The following is a 22931-nucleotide window of genomic DNA, read 5'->3' as shown; positions in this document are numbered from 1 at the left end:
CTTAGAAAAGGCAAGATCAAAGTTTGAATAGGCCGTGGCATAGAGAAAGATTTAAATTGTGAAGGAGCTCTTTGTGCCACGCACCATGGCAAACATGCCAATACGCCACAGTGAACTTACCAAATCAGCATTTATCAAACCAAAAATCAAAAGTAGGATAAAAGAAATCACAAAGAGGCAGTGGGAAACAACTGGTGAATGTTAGGGCACAACCCTTGGACCATTTGCACACATTTGGAGCTTGAATCTTCATTAGGTAAATTCCATACTCCCTTTCCTTCCCTTTTGATGCAAAATTTCAAACTTTTAGGAGATTTTGGGGCTTGTTTTTGGTTGTGGTTGGGTAATAGACAAACCCATTGACTCAGTTAAGGTCTTGGGGAGTTAAATCAAGCCTCTAACCTTAGGTTTATGAGTTTTATAGTGATTTGAAATTTTTTATTAGGGTTTAAATGAACCTTATGTGAAAAATTGAGGTTTTGGGACAATATGAATAGTTGGTTGATGATTTTGGTATGTTTATAAACTAAATAGGATTGTTAAAATGTTTTAAAAGGATTGGTGTTGTTAAATAAGGAATTTTAGAGTTATAGATACTTGAAACCTAGTGACTTTGAGGTTTATTCAGAGCGATAATTGATAATTGTCACTTAATTATGTAGATTAAAGGTTGTTCGAGTGTTATTATGTGAGTAGGAACCTATGGAGCTAACATTAAACCACAGTAACTCTTTTGTAACAAAGGGTTGAGGTGATAGAATAATTTACACTATTTAATTATATTGCTTAACTATTTATGAGTACTAAGTAGATGTTTATATTTGCTACATGTGATTTGATAACATTGTATATTGTAAAATATGATTTTTATGCATATGAAATGATTTTGAAATGGTGAAGTTTGTGAAAGATTTATATGATTGTAGTGAGAATTGGACATGCATATGTGTTATATATGAGAAGTGTGAGCATGATCATGATAAAGGGTAGAAGTTCACCCATAGAATGGAGTAATGGAAGTCCATATGGCATGTATCTCCTTAGTGCCTAGTAAGGCACGGTGTTGGAGATTATCTTTTTAGTATCTATGTGGGATATGGCATTAAAAAGTGACACTCTTTAGCATCAGTAACACGATGTTAGAGTAACAATATCTTAATTCATGTGCGATAGGGGGAGACTATAGTCTAGAAGTAGGATAGGACATCTTTGTTCGGGTGATCCTCCCCCTAAAAGTTAGCTTAGACAATTGATTATATACCTTGGTCTAAGAGCCTATGATTTTAATCGGGATGATATGGAGGTTTGGATGGTAAAATGATCATGCTAGAGTAAATTGAATATTGATTATGAAAAAGGTTATATTGTAATATGTTAAAAGTATGTTTTGGTATATAATAGCTTTACTCACATATAGTTGTGCATGTTAACTAATAGTAGTAAATTATTTTGTTACTAAAATGTTTATCTCACCCCATAGATATATTTTATAGGTGAAGGCTCTAGTAAGGTGAAGAGAAAGGAAGGGACAACCGAAGAGTGAAGAGCTTTATTTGTATAGCTCTTCCCTTTTCTATTTTGGGTTTGTAACAAATATGCTTTGTTGTAATGTCAACTTAGAATCATTATATTGTTTTGCTATCACTTATATGAAACTCTATGTAACATGTGTGTATCTCGGCCTCAAATTATGATGATTGTGTTTAAGCAAGTATGAATGGCCAAGATACTAGTACAAGTGATTTATAGTGTTAATTATGGGTGGAATGACCAAAATGAGATTTATGTTGAATTTTATCCACCCTTTTTTATTATTAAAAATTGGGGTTTTGGTGGTCATTTTAAATATGAATAGTTATTTGTGTGATATGATTGGCCATAAATGTTGTGTGTGATATCCTGAAATTTTAAGACTCAGACTTACTTTAAAATAAAATATCTATAATTAAATTAAAATTAAGAATAATTTGATAGAGATTCAAAGTTTGAATTTTACTAAGTAAAAATTTTATATTTTTAACCATGAAAAAAATTACCAAAGTTGACCTAGGCTTTTGTACTATAATAAAGAAATGCTGGGCTCTTCCTTGTAATTTTTTTAAAGTGTTTGGATCAGTTTTTTAAAGGGCAAAACATGCAGAAACTAAAAACAAAAGAGCAAGAAATGGAACAAAGAGCATGAGAGAGAGAGGAAAAGAGAAAAGGAAGAGAGGGAGCTAGGGCTTAAATTTGAGAGGCTTTGCAACCATTGCGAGCGTTACATAATAGGTAAACACCCTACGTCAATTCTCTTACTTCTCTCTTGGTTTTCTTAAGTTTTTAGAAGAGGAAACTTCTTTATTTTGATCCCAAAAGCTTTGTTTGTTATAAGCTTTGATTTCCTTGGGTTCTATAGAAGTTGTTTTGAGTTTTTATATGGTGCTCTAATATATTGAGTGAGTAATTGGATAAAAAGGGAGCTTTAGGGCAAAAATCAAACCCTGAGAGATTGGATTTCACTCTTCAATAGTTTAAACCTATTGATTAAGTTACAATTGTGCTATTTGAATCCAATAAAATTTAAATTAAGCTTTGGTTTTCATTATAAGGGCTAATTATGAAAGTTGATGATAATAAGTGAAGGTTTTTAATTGATTAAAAATTCTATGAATTGAAAATTGGCCTAATAGTGGCTAATAAATTGTTTTGATGGTTAAGTGATACTATGTGAATGGTTGGTTTAATATATAGACTATTAGGATGGATTATGGCTCATTGACCCAAATTGTTCAATATGAGTTGTAGTCTTCATTAATACTATTTTCTATGAAAAGTGATATGGATCACTTTTATATTGAAAGGAATCATTAGTGGAACTTAATTGAAAGATAAAGAGCAAGCTAAGTTTCATTTTGTATGAGAGGAAATCCTTCTGGTATAAAACGGTTGAGGTAACAGGGGGATTTATATTTCTTATTGCTTTGTTTAGCTATTTTTAAATAAATATTGCTAGCTATCATACATTACATGTTTTAAATGATTAAACGCAATTACTTGTGTTTTATAAAGACTTATGGGGTACTACTTGGATAATAGTATATATATGTTTTCTATTCATTTAACAATAATGTTTTTATAGAAACAAGGTTATTTGCATGCATTGTAAATATAAAGAATGGAAGTTGCACTTAAACAAGTATAACTAGGTTAGATACTTTAGATAGGCTAAGGAATCGCTTAAGGGAGGAGTGATGTTTGTTATACCACCTTATAATGTTGAAGTAGTCAATACTCGAGAAAGGTAGATAAGAGTGAAAGGCATGCTCTCGATAGGAGTTCACTAATAGGAAGGTATGGACTTGTGATATTCTATGGCACATTGCCAGTACTCAATGTTGCCTTTTGTATTACGAGCTCAATACACTAAAGTGGTTAGTGGATTGAGTATTTGACACCTCTCAGTGGAGGAGGGAATCTGACATATGAAGTGTAAGGTTGAGTGTCTAGGCCAAGGTAGCTCTCACATGGAGAGTAAGTCGAGCTGGCTCTAGGAAGGAGTTAGTTTTGACTACTTAGGATTTACGTTGAAGGAGCACAGGAAATTAGGTGGATTCAATCATGCCTTTAATTATGTTTTGTACTTGTGAAGGTACAAGTAGATATAAGGTCTACCTATGAGCTAAAGAGTGTCAAAGGGCATTTTATCAGCTAGGAAAGGTCATACCGACCTATGTTATGCATTCATGCATTTTAAATGACTAAATTATATATTATGTTTAATCTATTATTCATTTATTTGACTATGGCTTACTTTGTAAAAATAAATGTAAATTTTTCTGTTACTGAGACTGCAATTATCTCACCCATTTCTTTTTAATATTTTAAGTCTAGGTGAAGGATCCAGTGGTAGATGAGAAAAAGAGCAGAGCTAAGGGTTGTTGGTGGATTGTAAAGAACTACAATCCCTTTCTTTTGAGAAAATTTATGGTAATGTATTTAGGATTAGAATGCCAATAGGATGTGATTGTATATGTATGTGTGAATATGTGTAGATTGTATGACTTTATATGAATTTTTGTCTACTTGTAGACTTATAACTAGAAAACTTGGTTATGATGTGTGATTTTGATAGATTTATTTGGTAGATCAAGTTTTCACTACAAGAAAATATTTATTTTGATATATATGTGATTATACAAGCAAATACAAAGTTGTTGTATTGCAAATGGTGTGCTATGAGGAAACATACACCTTGGAAAGAGAGAGTGGGTGTGTGGGCTCCACGAAGATCTCTGAGCTAAGTAAAAATGTTTAGCTTGTATATTCATATGTGTATATGGTATTTAAAATGATTTTTGGCCACTCTTGTATGATTTATAAATTTTGAAGACATAAGGTCCATTTTAGAAAATGGCACGTGGATGGTTAAATTTTGATATAAGAGATTTTTCTATTATTTAAATATTCTATCAGGTACTACTAGTCCTATTTGATGTGTTCAAAGTATTTTCACAAGTTTGTGACCATTAAGATGAGATTTAGATAATTTTGAAAATGGTTTTTATCAAAAAGCTACACTTTTGCATCTAAATATCTAAATTTCAATCCAAACATTGAATTTTTTTGAAATTTGGGTCACAAGTAAAAATATTTATTATCTTCATGTGGGCTTTGGAATCACCTCGATCGAATATTTAATGGAGAAATGGCATGCTCTGAAAGTTGATATGGAGATGCTATCATGACAGCAACCATTGCTGAGGTTGGGATGCATATGAATTTTGATCTAACCATTAGAGCTTTTTAAAATTTGGTATACTTTTATTACTCTTTGAATGTGATGTGTGGACTCTAGAATCGCTCTAGTAGGAGGTCAGATGATGAAATGGTGCACTCCAGAAGATGGTCCGATTGTGCTGTCATGATAGAAAAAATAACAAACTTCTAAGGTATCCAATTTTTAATTTAGCCATTAGATCTTTTTGAAATTTGGTGAACTACTAGTAATCATTAAAATTTACTGTAAGCTATAAAATTACTTTGATCGAAGGTCGGACGATAAAACGATACCTCCCGAAAGTTGGCCTGAGAGAGTTGTCATAACAGCAATTTAATTGTCATGACAGCAACTTTTTACCCTACTTTCACCTAGTTTGCTTAGATGCACTATAGGTAGAACCTATAAATTTTTTCTAAAGGTTTTCAATACTTATTTTGTGATCATGTATTTGTTTAGTAATTTAAATGATTTGTTTCCTAAGTTGGTTTTAGAATCAACTCCTTAACCACACTTAATTTATTTGAATTGTGTAATTTTTGGATAACACATGAGGCAAATGTTACATTGTGTGTGGTCCATCTGAGTTGGTCAAAGTGATTTCGGAGCTAATGGCATTTAGTCGTGTGAGTTGGATACTTTTGAATGTGTTTTAAAATGAAAATAGACCATTTTGAGTTTGAGTATCCATCTTTTTAATGGATGATTATTTAGGTATAAGACTAGTGTTATTAGTTAGAGGGCTCAAAGAGCTTCACGTGAACACTTGAACCACTCAAATTGGATGTTAGATGGTGAAACGGCATACTTCAAAAGTTAGTCCAAGCCTAAGATCTAAGGTACGAAGTCATGCTAGGTGAAGCTTTGTGATACTAAGGATAAAGATAGGCATTTGGTAGTCTAGTTCTTTAGGTGATTTAGAGATGTCTTTGGATTCAGTATCTTCACCTTTAATACTAGAGAGACATTTCCCTAATTTGAATTGAAATTCTACCAACTAGGGGGAATAATCATTCCCATGCCTTTAGAGCCAAGAGCTCTCTTCAGAAGTGGAGGCTGTGCTCCAAAAGATCAAGGAGTCATGCATTGATAGAGTCCTTAGGCATTTGGCTTTGGAATGCATAATTAATCAATTATGTTATTAATTATAATTTATATTTAATACTCACTTTTTAAATTTTGAACTTCAAAATACAGGAAAGAGGGAGAAGGAAATATGTGAAAAGAAATAAGCATTAATTCTTTGCCTCCTTCGCTACTAAAAAAAAGGGGTGTATATATAACAATTACTTTTGCCAATATATAATGGTTTTTAACTATTATATATTTTAGCGTTGTATCTTTTCCAAAAGAATATATGGTGATTTTTAACTGTTATATATTAGAAGTATATATAGTGTTTATTTTGAAATAGTCATTATGTATTGTGAGTATATTAATGGTTATTTAAAACTAATCATTGTATAGTTAGAACTATAAAGGGGTTAAAATAACCGTTGTATAGTTCCAACTATGTAGCGGTTATTTTTAACTATATATATATATTTGACTTTTAAAAATAAAACACGGGGCTTCATTTTTAATAGCCCCCTTCATTATACATATCGAAAGAAATTCTAACCATTGTATAATTCCAATTATGTGATAATTCTTTTCAAATAACTGTTATGTATTTGATTTTTTTGAAAAAAAATCATAATATGAAAATGCATGTCTAATAGCCCCTTACATTATTCACTATAGAAACAAATTCTAGCAATAAAATTAAAGGCATCCAAAATTCTAAAAACATGTTGCACTTCTAAACTTGGGTATATGAAACATCTCATCCAGCAAAACAAGAGCATTAATTCTATCAAAAGACATGCAAATTTCATCAAATAACTTACAGTTATTTGCCAAATTTTAAGCAAATCTGTATGACGCTTTAGATCTGGACGACTTTGAAACCTTTGGCTAATGAACAAACATTTTTCCAAGTGTAAAAATCCTTTTTCCAAGCTTTATAATGACTAAATTGGAGGACAAAAAGATTGCAACAATGGAGGAAGGGAACTACCAACCTAAGAATTAACAAATAGAAGAGAAAGCTTGAGGAGCAACAATGGAGGGGCTTAGTAGATGTCAACGACCCATGGTATGTGAAACCCACACTTAACGATGACACCGGAGACAACGACAATTATCCATGGTGTACCTATAACAGTTAACGGTGGTGGGTAGCTGAAAACAATGATTCTTGGTGAAGGGAAGTATCCTTGTGGTGAATAAGAGAGGTTTAACGGGAGGAAGAGAGAATTTTAAAGGTTCCAAAACGTAACAATTCTTAAAAATAGAGGAAGCTAAATTTTTTTTTTTAAAATGAACTATATAATGATTATTTCAGATAACCGCTATATAATCTGGGGTATCAATATTAAAAAAAAAAAAGAACTGTAAACAGTGCGTGGTTATTTAAAGTAACTGCTATATTGTTTATAATGGTGATTTATATTAACTGTCATATAAACCCAAAAACTATACATAGTCTTTTAAGTCAAATACTGCCTCATCTATACAACAGTTTTTAAAATAATCATTATATAAGAGTGTTATATATACACTATTTTTTAGCAGTGCCTCTCCAAAATACCTTTCTAAAAACGCTCTCTCTTTCCCTCCCCTCTCTCTGGTGTCATCTACTAATCGATAACAATTGAAATATGTCAGTCAGGATTTCAATTATACCACATGGAAGCAGATGATTAATTGTGAAAATTCGACAAATAGGATAAGAGTCAGTAAATATTTATGCTAAAATAGGGTACACAATCTCTTTTTCTACTCTAAATTCTTCAGATTCAGAATTAGTAAATTTTAAACAAAAAGGAACATAAAAAGAAAAAAGAACTAACAAATAGAGCCCAACAAGTGGGAAAGGCGAGAACAAGATCCGAATATATCACATGAATATAAAAATACATACACAAGTTTGTTTGCAATTAGTATGATCTGTTGATTAAGGTCAAACAACCTGAAATCATCATCCCCACCAAAAAGGAAAAAGAAAAAACGGCAACAAATGAAGCACTAATAATATTCGTTCATGACCATGGGATATATAATAATATAATACACATATATTCCGTTAATGATAGAAGATTCACTGTTTCAGAGCAGATTACAACAGCTAGAAGAAAACGTTGCAGCTAGCTAAGTCAGCTCTTGGAAGTAGAACCTGGAGGTTGGTATAGCTGCTGATACATGGCAACCATCCTATTGTATGCATCCATGGTCATAGGCTGCATGGATTATTAATGTTTGTATTTATTATATATCCTTCAATATGTATAATGTCATCAAACAAATAAAATAATATTTTATCTCCTCACAAAAACTAAAGCTAAAATAGTTAAGAAAAAATAACTTCATAACAAACGAAAAAAGTTTAACTACGATAAATACAATACAGGTTAATTTGCCATGCATGTAAATATTCTGCAGCCCCCTGTATACACAAGGTAATAGTAATTTAAGATGAAATTTTGTGAGACTAGTATATACAATACAATTAAGATGGGGAAAATATCAAAGAATGAATATCAAACAAGAATCTATAACAAATAAATATTAATAAATTAATAATTGAAGTTACTATTTGAACAAATATCTGATCAGTTTAGATTACTTGTCTGATATTAAATTCTTTTTAAAGTTCTTTATTGATATTCTCCCAATGATATATGTATCTGTGGACAATTACTCTTTGAAACCATGTGATGAAGGCCTTTTTAACCGTTACCGAATGGTTGTGATGTAGAAGATAGCAGGACACACATTAAAAGGTAAGCAATCAAATCTATCAATTTCTACATAATGCAATTATATTGCTACTTTCTAATTTGATTTGATTGGCTAACTGATTTTAACAACTTCCTGTTAACAATACATCAAACTTTTTACTACTATATAAGAACTAGAAATTAAAGTTCACCCCTTGAATTATTTTAAAATAAACTATAAAAAATTTAAAATATACATTTAATTTTTTAATTTTATATAAAATTTTATTTTAGTCCCTTAATTTTTAAAGTATCTTTTTATCTTATAATCCTAATATTGTTAATTTTATCTCAACAAATTTTTACATTAAACTTTCAAATATTGATAAAACATTCTTAAATATTAACATATTAAATTTAATTATTTTAAAATAATAATGATTGATAAAAAAATAATCATTTAATACTAATGGTGTTAGAATTAAAGGAAGACAAAAATACTCCATAAAATTAAGGGATAAAATTAAAATATTATATAAAATTAAATGATTAAAAATATATTTTAACCAATATAATAATTATAACAAATTGTACTGTTATTTTATAAACAGTAAATATAATGTATGAATAAAAATAAGATTCATCACCTGGTTTTGCCCTGCTAAAAAAGTGGACAATGGATCAGGCATCACGGTCGTTGACGGAGCTCCTTGTAGTCGATCAGTGCCAAGTGACGTGGCATCCCATGAAGCCAAAGGCATGAAAGCCGAAGGATGGAAGACCGGAGGAATACCAACAAAGCTGTTTCCACGACTGATGTTATTCATATCAATACCCATTCCCATTCTCAAGCCCATGCCCATGCCCATAGGAGGCATCATGGACATTTGAAGTTGTTGCATGGCCATTGGTAGCAACATGGCTGACATATTCATTTTACTCATCACATGCACCTGAGCTTGCAGCTGCTTTAGATACTCTATCACCTCATCCAGCATTGAAGCTTTATCTGTCTGGAATACATAATGTATTTTTACTTCAATATAAATGCCCAAAATCACAATTACAATTAAGCTAATTGCTATGTTATATTGAAATTTCAAAATTGTACATATTTTTCCTTTTTAATATTTATGGAAGCCTTCTACATTCAATATAAAGAGAAAAGAAATGAAAAGAAAAAGGGCAAAAGAAAAAAAAGTAAGAGATGTTATGAATCTTTGCAAATTAAAAATTTAAATTTCCTTCATTGTTATTCCCTCTATTTTTAAAAATAAGAGAAACTATCATATATTTCTTTATTCTTTTATACAATTACCCATCATTCATGAGCCTATTTTTTTAATTATTATAAGCAAAACTACAAATTTCAAGAAACATTAATTACTTTTTTTTAAATTCTTTCTCATAAATGGATTATCAGTCAGTTGGAGAAAAAAAAAAGTAAACATCAATTACAAGAGCATTTTAGTTTAAACAGTTTAATTTCAGATATAATTATTAGGATTAACTAATTTCTTTAAACTGTGTGACTTAGTTAAAACTCTTCTATATTTTTTTTTAAAGAGGGAGTATATGGCATACTACTCTGGTTTTATTTATAATTTATTTTTAGCACTTTTTTTAGTATCAAGAAAAATCTTGAACATCATTAACTCTGTCAAAAAAATTTTAAAAAAATAACTTTGCTCTTATTAAATATACATAATTTAATAACATATTTTTTTATCTCCAATATTCAATGAAAGATAAAAAAATTTATAATAAAAATTTAATGATATAACATGAGACAAAAAAAAAAAAGGAGTGTACATATGTATAAGACATTGATAATTAGTGACTTTCAAAATTAAACTTTTATCTATGAGTAATAATTGACTTTTAAAATAGCTCAAGAATAACTAATCGTTTTTTTAAGAGAGACACAAATTTAATTTGGAGGGTTTTTATTGGTTACTTATTGTTTTGCCTTTATTATTACATCTCTGGTTTTTAGCCAAAACATTGAATGACAAGGCTGAGGCAACAAATCAAATACACAATGGCCTACCCCTAGAAGGGTTTATATGGGAGTAGTTGGCTGTCTCCTCACCTAACAACCCAATGTCAAAGTGTTACCATGTGTTACAGAGTCTTTATGTGGACATTAAATGTGTGGCTGCCAAACACTGCCCTATTGTTCCCATATCCATATCCGATTGGAGCCAAGTTTTGAACCACATCTTCCCAACCCCACCGCTGTCTCCTCAATCCAAAGCTCTGTCTAGTAATCTTACTTGAAAATGCATATCTAGAGGTGCTTAATGCAATGATTAAGACAATCAGTTTGATTATTTACACAAAAATTTGTTTATGATCTTACCATCTAATCATTTAATCCTATTTATAAGGTAAAAAATAAATATTTATTTTAATTTTATTTATGAAATATTTTAACAATTATTGAGTTCATCTTTATTTTTTTGCCTCTATTAAATGTTGAAGAGATTATTAAATGCATGGTAAAATATTTTATTTTTAAAGTATATATATAATAGGAGTAATAAAATTAAAAACTTGTTACATTTTTAAATAATATTAATAAAATTTAAAATTTTTCTTAATTCTTATAAAAATATTAAAAATAATTTATAAATATGATTAAAGAGACTATTAAAAGTTGCGTGAATCTTTAATAAGGAAAAGTCTACTTTTTTTTACGACAATACATTAAGAAAGGGGGAAAACAGTCCGAGAATCATTCTTTTGCAGAGTTTATAATCAAAGATAGTGAAAAATCAGGTTATAATTAAGAAGGCTTTCATACATGAGAGAAAATTACATCATGACAGAAAATATATGACGCAATAGGAATCATGCATGCATGCATTTATTTTCTCTTACAATTTTGAAGTTTGGGTTATTGCAACATTTTTATGTTATACATTATTTTTATATATTAATTTTTTATATTTCCTTTGGTATTATTCATAATCACTTTTAACATATTTTATTGAAATTGAAGAAAATCTCAAAATATATTAACTCCATCTAAAAATTTAATAACTTATTAATTTTATCTCTATTAAACATATATATTTTAATAATATATTGTCTCTCTCTAACATTCAATGAATGGTAAATGAGAAGATTTTTAATAAAAATTTAATGAGATGACTTATAAATAAAATAAAAAAACTTCTTTCTTTACTCTATAAATAGGATCAGATAGAGTAACTCAATGAAGCCTATATATATACTAACTTTAAAAGCTTGGATTGTAATTTTCTTATGTCGTGCTCCTTTGATTCTATTTATAAGGTGCTTTTAGTATGTTTCATCAAAACCAAAAAAATCCTCAAAACTTATTAATTCTATCTAAAAAATTTAATAATTTCTCAACTTTACTCATATTAAATATATATATATATATTAATTATATATTTTTTCTTTCCAACATTTAATGGATGTCAAATGAAAAATTTTGAGATGAAAATTTAATAAGATGACTCATAGATTAAAAAAAAAATTTCTCTCTCTCTCTTCCTCCTAAAAGGGAATAATAACTTTGTGCACCCTAATTTGGTTAGAACACGGAAGATATTTGATAAGAAATATTAATAATCTTAAAAGCCTCATGTAAAATTAACCAAGAAATATAGGTTGTAACTTCTTGGGATGAAATAGTTGGGATAATTATATTTTTATCCACTCAGTAAAATTAAGTTATTTTAAAAATATATACTCACTCCATCTAAAAATATAAGATATTTTTTGAGAAATTAAATATTTAAAAATATAAGACATTTTTAATCTTTGAAGGTATAATTATTGTCTTTTTTTTTTAAGTAGCCGTATTGATAATGACTTTATATTTATTATAGAATATTTAATATAGATAAATATAAAAAATAAAATTAATTAAAAAATAAATAATTATTTTATTAAGAGATAAAATTTTATTAAAAATATATTTTTAATCTGAGGGATTATTAGCTATAACTTTTTTCATGCGAGGCTAAATTTGGACATGCTCATTCTAACGTTTTCTAATGAGATGGACATCCATTCTTTGTCGCTTACGATGATTAGCATACATTCAATTTTGACGGCTCAGGTCAGATGAGAAAAAAGATATTTAAATGGAACTCAAATTTGGGATCAAATTCAACAAAATGAATATTTCAGAAATTCTTTCCCAAAAAAAATCAAAATAAAATTGCGTGAAACTGTTTTGTTAGAAGAGTAGTTTTAACACGAAATTTAAAGTGGTGATTTATTTCAGAGAGAATAACAATAAAATCTCAAAACTAAAAATTTATAATAATTAATTTCCAACAAAATTTTTTAAAAATAATTTATAAATATTGATCTAAAAAATTGTAAACAAACATTTCAACTATAAATTGAGAATTATATTTAAAATTTAAATATTTTATTTATAGTTAGAACAACTAAATTTATGTTTAAATCAATATTTACAGTTAATTTTTTAAAAAAATTCGGAGAACTAACTATAATAAATTCAATGAATTGGGATTTTAAAGTCATCCTCCATCTAATTGGGCAGGAATAGGAAGAGGAATCCGCTGTTATATTTTGTGTCCATCATCTTTGATAGGAGATCTAGATTGTTTAGATTTAAATTTTGAAAAAATAGCAATCAAGCTATTGGAACAAATTTATATTAGTCTTGATCGATTATTATTAAAATTTAAATAAATATTTATTAATTTAGATTAATTTTTTATCAACAAGTATCCATTAATATTTTAATAATAACTCATTTTAAATTAACAATAATTTATTCAAACTTTTTTATTTGAATTTTGACAACAATTGATATAAATTTACTTTAGTGATCCTTGATTACTATTTTTCCTTAATTTTTTTCTTTTTTATATTCATGAGTTAAATCTGCAAAGTTTAAATACTCCTTCAGTTAAAAAATGTAAGGCATTTTTGATTGAATCTTATCCCTAATAAAATAGTTACCTATTTTCAAACTAACTTTTTTTTATATTTATTCCTATTAAATATCCTATAATAAATATAAAGTTACTATCAATAGAGGCATTTTAAAAAAAAAAGACATTGATTACACCTCAAAAGATTAAAAATACCTTATATTTTTAAATATCCAAACCTTCAAAAAATATCTTATATTTTTAAACAGAAGAAGTATCATTTTTTTATTTTTAAATTTCATACGTTAAAACTATTTTTTTAAAAATAGAAGCTAGAATTTTTTTTTTATGTGTCGTGTTGTATTTGTTGAAATAAAATTTAAAATATGAAGAGTAATTAATAATAATTATGGATAGTCCAGATTTAGAAAAGATAATGAAACTTACATCCCAATAAAATATGAATTTAATAATTGTTAGGTTTTAGTAAATTTTGTTAAAAATTATGTTGTAACGTATCAGTTGAAATCGTTAGAAATATAAGTTACAGGGGCACATAAGTTTTATTGACTTGTTAAATTGACTTAACAAATATAAATTTATTTGAAAAGGTACACGTAGCTCATCTCTCAACAAATTTTTAAAATCTAACTATCTTTTCATTACCTTTTAACCCCTAAATACCATTTTCACAATCCAGACTCAAAAGCCCAGATCATTCTCGAAAAAAGCAAGGGATTTATTCTCACTACTATTTTCCTAACTAATTAATTGAAAATGAATAAAATTTATATATTTAACCTTATATACTTAATATATTTTTATTCAATCAAATAAAAATAAGTGAATTTTAATGTTAATAATATTAATAACAAAAAAGTATTATAGAATAAATAATTTTTAAAACATATATATGTTTGGGAAAACATAATTTTAGATCCCTACATTTTGCTCACATTTTACTATTGGTCCTTACACTTTTTTTAATATTTTAGGTCCCTTCATAAATAAAGTGAAGAAATTTTAAAGGAATTTAACATATCAAAAAATAAAAATATAGGGATTTAAAACAAAAAAAAATACAAAGATTAATAACGAAATATGAACAAAATGAAGAGACTTAAAATTATATTTTTTTTTAATATGTTTTTAACACCTTAAATATAGAAGACTAAGTATATAAATTTTTGTTATTGACAATTTGTGAGTCGGGACCATTATAGAAATCAAAATAACTGGCTGACACACTACGGATCACAACACTATCACCAGTAAAACCAACAATTGCAGCTATGTATTGAGTATATACCTTGCTGGAATTTGGGACCAGCTTTTGCAATGTCCTCATCCTCTGGTTTATCTTATCTCTCCTTTTCTGAAAAACAAATAAATACTTATTTAATTAAATAAATAATCATAAAAATATTAAATTCAATTGCTTAAAGTGAGATAGGTCCACCCTTTCAGATTGGTTGTGTACTGCTGCTGCCCTTCTCCTTTTAGTGGACACTGAGGTTCTTCCTATTCCTTTCTTTTCGTCCTCCTCATCGCCTGTCTCTTTCTGCGACAATTAACATATTAAAATTTTTTTATCAATTAATCATTTATTACTTATTAAATTACTCAGATAATCTGGCAAGAGAACTTGAAGTCAGAGACGGGATGACTATCTCCCAAATATAGTTTGTGACTGTGTGTTGAGGGATAACGATTACTTTATCACACTTTATTTTTAAAAGATTACTAAAGTACAATTTTGATTATTCGCCGTGAGAAAATGTGCACCTTAATCAATAAAATAACTTTTTTTAATAAAAGAATTTCAATTTTCAAAAGCAAAAACAGTTACAAATTATTTTTACTTCATCCATTAAAATAATAGAAATATTGACCTTTTTTTTTTGAGCAAAAATAGAAATATTGACCTTGAAATTTTTTTTATATATCCAATATAATCTCTTTTCTTATGTAGTGCCTAGATACAGATATAACGCCAAAAGTGACACTGTTTGATCTTATCAGTTAATAATTAATTTTAACCAAAGCACATTTATTGATCTCCGTAGCTTTATACAATTTTGTTTTAGTTTCCATCATTTTTTAATATTTTCAGTCTTTATATGGTTTATGATAAATATTACAAATACTGAAACTATAAGGATTTAAATAATAAACATCATTCAATTTTATTAAAACTATAAAAATTAAAAATTCTAACAAAAAAAAACTACAAAAACAAAAATAAAACCTTAAAAAATTAATTATAAGAATAAAAAATTATGTTTTCTTAAAATTTTATAATCTAATTAAAACTGACAACAATAACAGTTACCAATAATGTGAGAGAGAGAGGGAGAGAGATTTTGCCTGTGGTCCGCTATGACAAACAGAATCGTGGTCGTCGGCGTTGGTGGTTTTGGTGCACTGCTTGGCGGAGCTGGTGTTTTCCGGCGACCCCATCGACATGGAAACGAAACCCATCTCCAATTCCTTCTCGCACGTGTCCAACGTCACGTGCTGGCTTTCTCTTCCAAACGTGGCGCTTCCACTCGCACTCGGATCTCTGCTACTCCACTCAGGAGCCACTGGCACACGCGCCACCTTCGAGCGTTGCGACGCCAATAGTGTCTCTTCCCCTTGCGTGGCGGGCTCACTACAAGACCCCACACGTGTAGAACAGCCCACCACGCACGTGCTAACTGTGGCACCACGTGTGGTCCGCTTCTCTTCGGTGCGATTTGAACAAGGCACCATGGCGTCCATGGTGACCGTGTTCGATGCCGCCGCCGTAGCGATGGTGGTCATTACGGCAGCCGCCGCCGCCGCTCTCTGGTTATCAAGCCACGGCACTAAGTCATCGCCGTCGGTGGCGCCGACGTCGAAAACGGATTTGCTCCGGTGGGGAAAGCGAGTGGCTTGGTTTACTATAGACTCCAAGGTGCCACTCGCGCGTGGCTTGTCCCATGTGTACTTGGAAGATGGGGCTATTGACCTGGCGCCGGCGCCGGCGGAGATGGGTTTCTCCGGTACTCTTGGCTGACCGAAACCGTGCATGAAGAGCTGTCCATTTTCCCATGTCAGCTCCGCAACTTCGTAGTCTAACCTGCACGCATCATCAAATACCAGGCAATCCCATCATCAATAGGTTCAATATATTATTTTTGAAAGATTCGTTCGAATATTATTTATATATTCAGGTAACGCAGAGAAAGATGAACAAAAATGGACAGTACACGGGAACATCAGGAGCAGTGGAATTGGAATTTGAACTACGAAGAGGGACTCTTGGGGCTGTGGGATTTTCATCCAAATCCCAGCTAGGAACACACTGACTCATTTCAGAATGTTTAGGTTCGCTGTTGCAGCAGACAAGAGAAAGGAAAATGGGATGTGGATTTTATTTGGCAAGGAAAATGGGAGAATTTAGTCCACGTGAAGGAACAAACAAGGGAGTTCAACTGGTTTGAGAAATAATTGGTTTCTTTTAGAAAACAAGTTGATGAAGAATATACTGCAACTGGAGTGCAGTGGAGAAACGGGGGTATAAAAAAAGTGTTTGAAAGCGAGATTACCACAATTATTAATGTTCCTATTATTATTGTTATTACAGGATGGCAAGTACATGAAGGAAAGAAGTCATGAAGAGTTGTTTTGTGCTTTCATTCATCCAGGTGGCTTTAAATGAGCCAAGTGAAAATGAATTCATCAAAATAGCTTTCGGAAATTGGGTGTATAAATCATGTCCGCGCTTATAACCACCTATTTATTAGGTAAAGTTAATATATTGAGGTGACATTAAATTGTGTCAAGGACCCTCCCCCTATTTTTTTAAGAAACACTAGATACCATATATTAAAGAGTGAGCAATATCTCCTTAAACAATTTTTTTAAAAAAAATCAAAATCTCTTTTCTATCAAAGATCCATCATCTTCTCTATTATTTGTCCCTCCAAAGCTCCTATACTTTATTCATTTAGGGATTTAGAACATTAAAAAATGAAAGTGTAGGGATCTAAAATACTGAAAAAATATAGGGACCTATAGCAAAATAATAGTAAAGTTCAGAGATCCAAAGTTATGTTTTTCTTATCCTTTAATTATTTTTTTCCTAATATCAACACACGCACACACTTTCTCCAATTTTTAGTATAAGATAGAGTTCACAAATTTTTTTAGTGTTTAATACAAGGCAAAGTTAGAATAATTAATGCTTTTTTCTAATTTTTTTACCCCCTGCTTATTTGTTGTATTTTGAATTGTTGAGCAACAATGTATTCAAGTTATTAATTGTAAAGAAGGGTAAAATTAGTAATCAAATGGGTATAGCATGGAGCATATGATACCCCAACTACATGTGTGATAGGGGGAATTCGTAATTCAAAAATGAGATGGAATATCTTTAGCTAAGTAGTTCTCTTATGAAAGGTGAGCTAGTATTAGTTTATATAAAATTGTTCTAGTTGTAGCCTACAAATCAGTCGAAGGTAGATGCGGAGGTTCAAATGGATTGTAGTGACCACACAAATAACTAGCTAATTAAACCACAATACCATGGTAATTAAAGCTAATATCCCAAGTTAAACATTACCATGGTAGAAGAAAAGCTTAACCATAGTTATAAGAAACAAAAACTAATTGAAAACTCTTTTAAAATGAGATCCCAATTAAAATTGATTTCCAAAAAAAAATTGATTTCAAAACAACATATTAGAGTAATCAAACAAACGGAAGCAAGAGGTAACCTGTTAAAGCGTTACTTAATAGCATAGGCATAACATTTGAAAAATCTAAACACAATTAATTAAGTTAATCAATGTAATTAGTGAGTTGAAGAGGTGTGTGGCCAAAGATGTCTAATAAGCATGCTTGGTTGTGATTTCAATTCTAAACGCGAGTCTAAAGTGGAGTCGAGTCACCCAGATGTGAAAAGCAAAAGAAAAATTGAAGGGTAAGATTTTGTGCCACGCGTCGCAACTTGTGGTTACGCTGCCGCGGTGCATCTGCACTAATACACCTGTGTGAGGTGATAGGAATTAGTCGCTTATCCTTCAAAATTAAACTAAAGATAACCCTAATATAATATAGGGTCAACCCTAAGTCATCTCCTAAGGAATGGTCTTAGTCTAATTAAAAGTTATCTAGTAGAATAAATCACCTAAAGTTGTAGGAATTTATACCTAATTATCTAAAGTAATTACCTAATGATTAAAATGCTAAATAAAGTGAGTGAAATGCACTTCCCTTTTCACAATAATGGAACCCTAAAGATTAGTTGATTTTGGACTTATTATCTTCTCATGATTAGGCTAAGTTTAGCTTCCTTTTCCTCTTGACTAAAGGTACCATGACTTTAGAAAATTATCCTAAGCCAATTAACCTAATTAGCTAACTTTTCTAGGTCATAGATTAAAGTCCCTATTTCAATTAACCAACTGGTGAAGAAATTAGCCAAGCGATTCACTCAAAATCTCCTCTCAACAGCCACGGTCAAAACAATAATGTGAGTAACCACAAGATTAAGTCAAGCTACACAATAATACAAACATTAACACCATAAGATTATGCAATATTAACACAAGTAATTCACTAATTAAAAACACAAGATTATGTGCCAAACAAAGAGTGGCAAAATTCAGTCATGGCTGTCCAAAGAAGAAATTAAATGAAACAATCTTCTCTCTTTACATCAACATCAATTTAAATTAGAATTTACAAGCTAAGATGATTACACACTAGACAAGCTAAGATGATTAAACACTAGATTAAGGAATTTAACCATCTAGTAAAAAGAGAAGAGGATAGGAAACAAAAGAACTTTGCCAATTTGAAGCTCAAGACTCATCCTCCATCTTCATCTCTCTAGGATTCCATAAAGAAACTTAGCCAATCTTCATCATCTTCAAGAACCCTAAGTTAGAAGCTTGTTAACCGAAATTCATGGAACTTGAGATGAAGAAAATAAGCTTAGAACCTTATGAAATAGGAAGGGATGAAACGAAAATGAAGAGAGTAAATGAATGGTGTGAGTTTTGTGGAGGTTTAGAGGCTAAAAACGAAGGTTAAGGTGCTGGAAAATGAAGAACAAAAGAGAGAAAATGAAGAACAATATGAACAAGAGAGAAAATGTGGAAGATGAATGAGATGAATGTTGGATCTCAATTAGGGCTGAATAGATGTACTCCTAAGTGTTTTCCATCAGCTGAATACTCAATTAAAAAATGGTTAAAGGAAATAAAAAGAAAATGAGAGCCTTGTCACATTTGCAAGGTGGTACCTTCCTATTGGTTTGTAGATGATTCCAATATATGCCTAATTTTTCATGTGTCATCTACATCATTTGAGCTGAATTAGTCCCTCAAAATAATCATAATTCACATGCAAATGATCAGCCATTGACCTCAAGGAGTGTTGACCTCAATTGCTTAATTGATGCACAAGTCACATGCCACTTATGTTACATAAATCACATAATTCAATTAAATAGCATCTAATATAATACAATCTAATTAATGTCTAGAATTAAATTCATGATTAGAAGGGATAATTAATTAAAATAACTAAGTTTCAAGCTACACAAAATTATATAAAAATTTTCACACAAAGGCAAATCAAAAACTAGGTCAAACTAAGATGCTTAAGAAAGTGTTGACTTTTTTATTTAATTACCCCCAAACTAAAATAAATTTTAAAAATATAATTTCACCACTTATCAACTAGACATAAAATGGACTTTTTTAATTTTTCTTGTACATTTTCTCAAAAGTTCATTTTTTGAATCAAAATGCCCCTATTGCACTAAACCTAGAAGCTTAAGCAAAATTTCAAATCTAATATAATGTGTACACTTGAAGGTGATAAATCATTAATAAAAGAGTCCTAATTGACAAATAAAAGTGGGTAACAAATGTGTTGTATCAGGAGGGCTTCTCTGTGCCATATATCACAGTGCATTATGTGTTCGTCATAGCCCATAGCCAAAAATTAGACTTTATCAGTTGGTGTCTATGTGCGAAAATAGAAGAGGAAAGGAGAAAATGAAGAGCACAACTTGGCTTTGCTAGGGTACACACATTAGGACCCTTAAGGATAGTCAGAGGCTTCCCATCACCTAAGGTAAGTGTAATAAGTTTCCTTCCTTCCTTCCTTCTACTTTTTTTTTTATGAGGATTTGAGTTAGGCTTTGAGTTAGGAGATTGATTTTTGGTGTATAGGAGTTATAGGTCCAAACCTATTGACTAAAATGGATATAATAGGAGTAGTTTAGAGTATTTAAACCCTACATTAATGATTTTGTATATGGTTAGTTGGGATGAGTCATTAATATGCAAAAATTGTCATTTAGAAGGTGGTTGGGAGTATTTTTTGATCATTAATGGTGGTTTATTGATTTATTAAAGTCAATACGGGTTAATGGAATCTAGTGAACCTATTGGGTATTAATAGATAGTGAACTTGTGTGATTGATTAAATAGAGAATGTGGAGTTTGTTGAATCCTGATTTTGATGATCACAAAATAAAGAGAAATTTCATGCATTTCAAGTTTTCTTAATTAAAATAATTGGCTTAACATTAAAACTGACTAAGTGAGAGCTTATACGAACAAAAGGTATGTTATCTTGTTAGTTAAGTATTTGACTTAACTATAATCCTTTGTACTTGAAGTTGTCTTGTTCAAAAATATTTCTAAGTGTTGATAACACTAGTACTAGATGCCTTAACACCAGTGTTACCTCTGTTATCTTCACTGTTCTATTGATTCTTGGTATATATAATACTGGTCCTACTCATTCTAACACCGGCGTTACCCTTTTGAGCTTATGCAATTGAGTCTTTCTTATTCAAACCTTTTTCCTTGCATTGGTACTATATTTTCAACATCATTCTTATTTTTTTCTATCCTTAGTTGAGTTATGTCAACACCTATGTTATGTGGTTAGCACCTGTACTAAGTTTTGCTCAAATTTATGTAACACCTGTGCTAACATCTTAACACTGGTACTGTTCTTTCTTCTATTCTCGAAGAGATTTGATTAATATGTTACTTCGGTATTATTTTTTAACACCGGTGCTAAATAATCTTTTTAGAAATATTCTAATTCTTCCAAAAATATCAAGAATCTTTGTCTTTTACGTATTGGATTACATTGGTACTACAAAGTCAACATCTGTGCTAAAACTTTCTTTATGTGTTTGTTCATGATTGTAACACCGGTGCTAGATCATAGTAACATCGGTGCTACTTTGAATCTTTATGCTCTAGAACCCATCTTTTAATCCTTCTTTTCATCTATAATCAATTGTGTTCACTCTATATCTTTACCAAATGATATCTAAACACAATTATCTTCTTGAAGTTCTTCTAGCTGCTAATATTTGTTTTGAACATTGAGCTTTCCTTTTATTATATCAAAATGTATAAGCTTCAACCACTTGTATCAAAAGCATTTAATGTTTTTAGCTGTTATTATACAAAAGAGGATGTCTCTACCATGAAGCATTGTTCCATTGGCTAGTCTGCTAGAGAACCTCAAAGAAGCTCAAATATCCATGGAAACTTAAAGCTAGAAGGAAACATATCACAAGCAACCTCCAACAGAAAAATTTATGAGTCTAACAAATCATTTATGATTCTCAACTATAAATAAAGCTCATTTATGAAATATTGATGCAAGAGGAAAAACGAGAACTACAAGAACATTCTGTATTTATTGAGTATCAAAGTTTACCTACCTTTCGTGTATCATTTATTGATAGAGAGCTTTATTGATTATATACCTACTCTAAAAGAGAGTTTAAAAGCAACAGTAGTTCATTCTTAAACTTACTTAGTTTATCCTTATTTTACATCTTCAAAATAGAGGAATTTAAGTTCGGGGAGCTTAAGGAGATTTATCATTACCTTTGTAAGGGGGAGAGTTTTAAATTTATTGAAAAGTTTGTTTATGTATTGTGACAACTAAGAGCCTAGATTAATCTTGGTAATATAGTTAGAAATCTCAGGAGGTTCTTGAGGACTGGACGTAGACTTAAGTGATAGGAGTCAAACCAGGATAAATCTCTCCCAAATTATCCCAATCATTCAAAATATTGGGAGTCAATTTTTGAGAGTTAATTTTTCACTCCTTAAATCTTATTTTCATTTTATATATATATATATATATATATATGTATGTATGTATTAATCAAAATTATTAATTACAAGCAAAAAAGTAGACTGGACAAAAATCACAGCTTAAGAGGCAGGGAAATATTCAGTCAAGCACAGTACACAGACATAGAGAACACATACACATGCGAGACAAAGCAGACAGGGATCAGAGCAAAAATGCAGAAGAAAATTCAGACGTATGCACATAGCAGAGCAGAGCGAGAAAGCATGTAAACCCTCTCCTCACACAGAAGCTTCCCTATTTCTTCTTTAAAAGGGATGAAGAACTGAAGTAAGGGGGGAGCTGAGAGGGGGATCGAGAGAAAAGAACAGACACAAAAAACTAGCAAGAAAAAGGAGGAGAGACCGAAACCGAAAG

General features: G+C 30.3%; 1 protein-coding gene across 1 annotated transcript; it reads right to left on the bottom strand.

The window, feature by feature from the left end:
- Positions 1 to 7684: 7684 nt before the first annotated feature.
- Positions 7685 to 16926, bottom strand: LOC129290463 (transcription factor UNE10). Its single transcript, XM_054927239.1, has 6 exons — positions 16637 to 16926; positions 15771 to 16506; positions 14863 to 14964; positions 14713 to 14778; positions 9165 to 9530; positions 7685 to 8037 (listed from the first exon to the last, which is right to left on the bottom strand). Exons 1-6 carry the CDS (start codon positions 16738 to 16740, stop codon positions 7954 to 7956), a joined length of 1458 nt encoding a protein of 485 aa, XP_054783214.1. The 5' UTR covers positions 16741 to 16926; the 3' UTR covers positions 7685 to 7953.
- Positions 16927 to 22931: the final 6005 nt, after the last annotated feature.

Source organism: Prosopis cineraria, unplaced genomic scaffold (assembly GCF_029017545.1).
Source record: "Prosopis cineraria cultivar Desert tree isolate PC_DT_omini unplaced genomic scaffold, ASM2901754v1 PC13, whole genome shotgun sequence".
Classification (NCBI taxonomy): domain Eukaryota; kingdom Viridiplantae; phylum Streptophyta; class Magnoliopsida; order Fabales; family Fabaceae; genus Prosopis; species Prosopis cineraria.
This window is presented reverse-complemented; position numbering and strand designations above follow the sequence as displayed.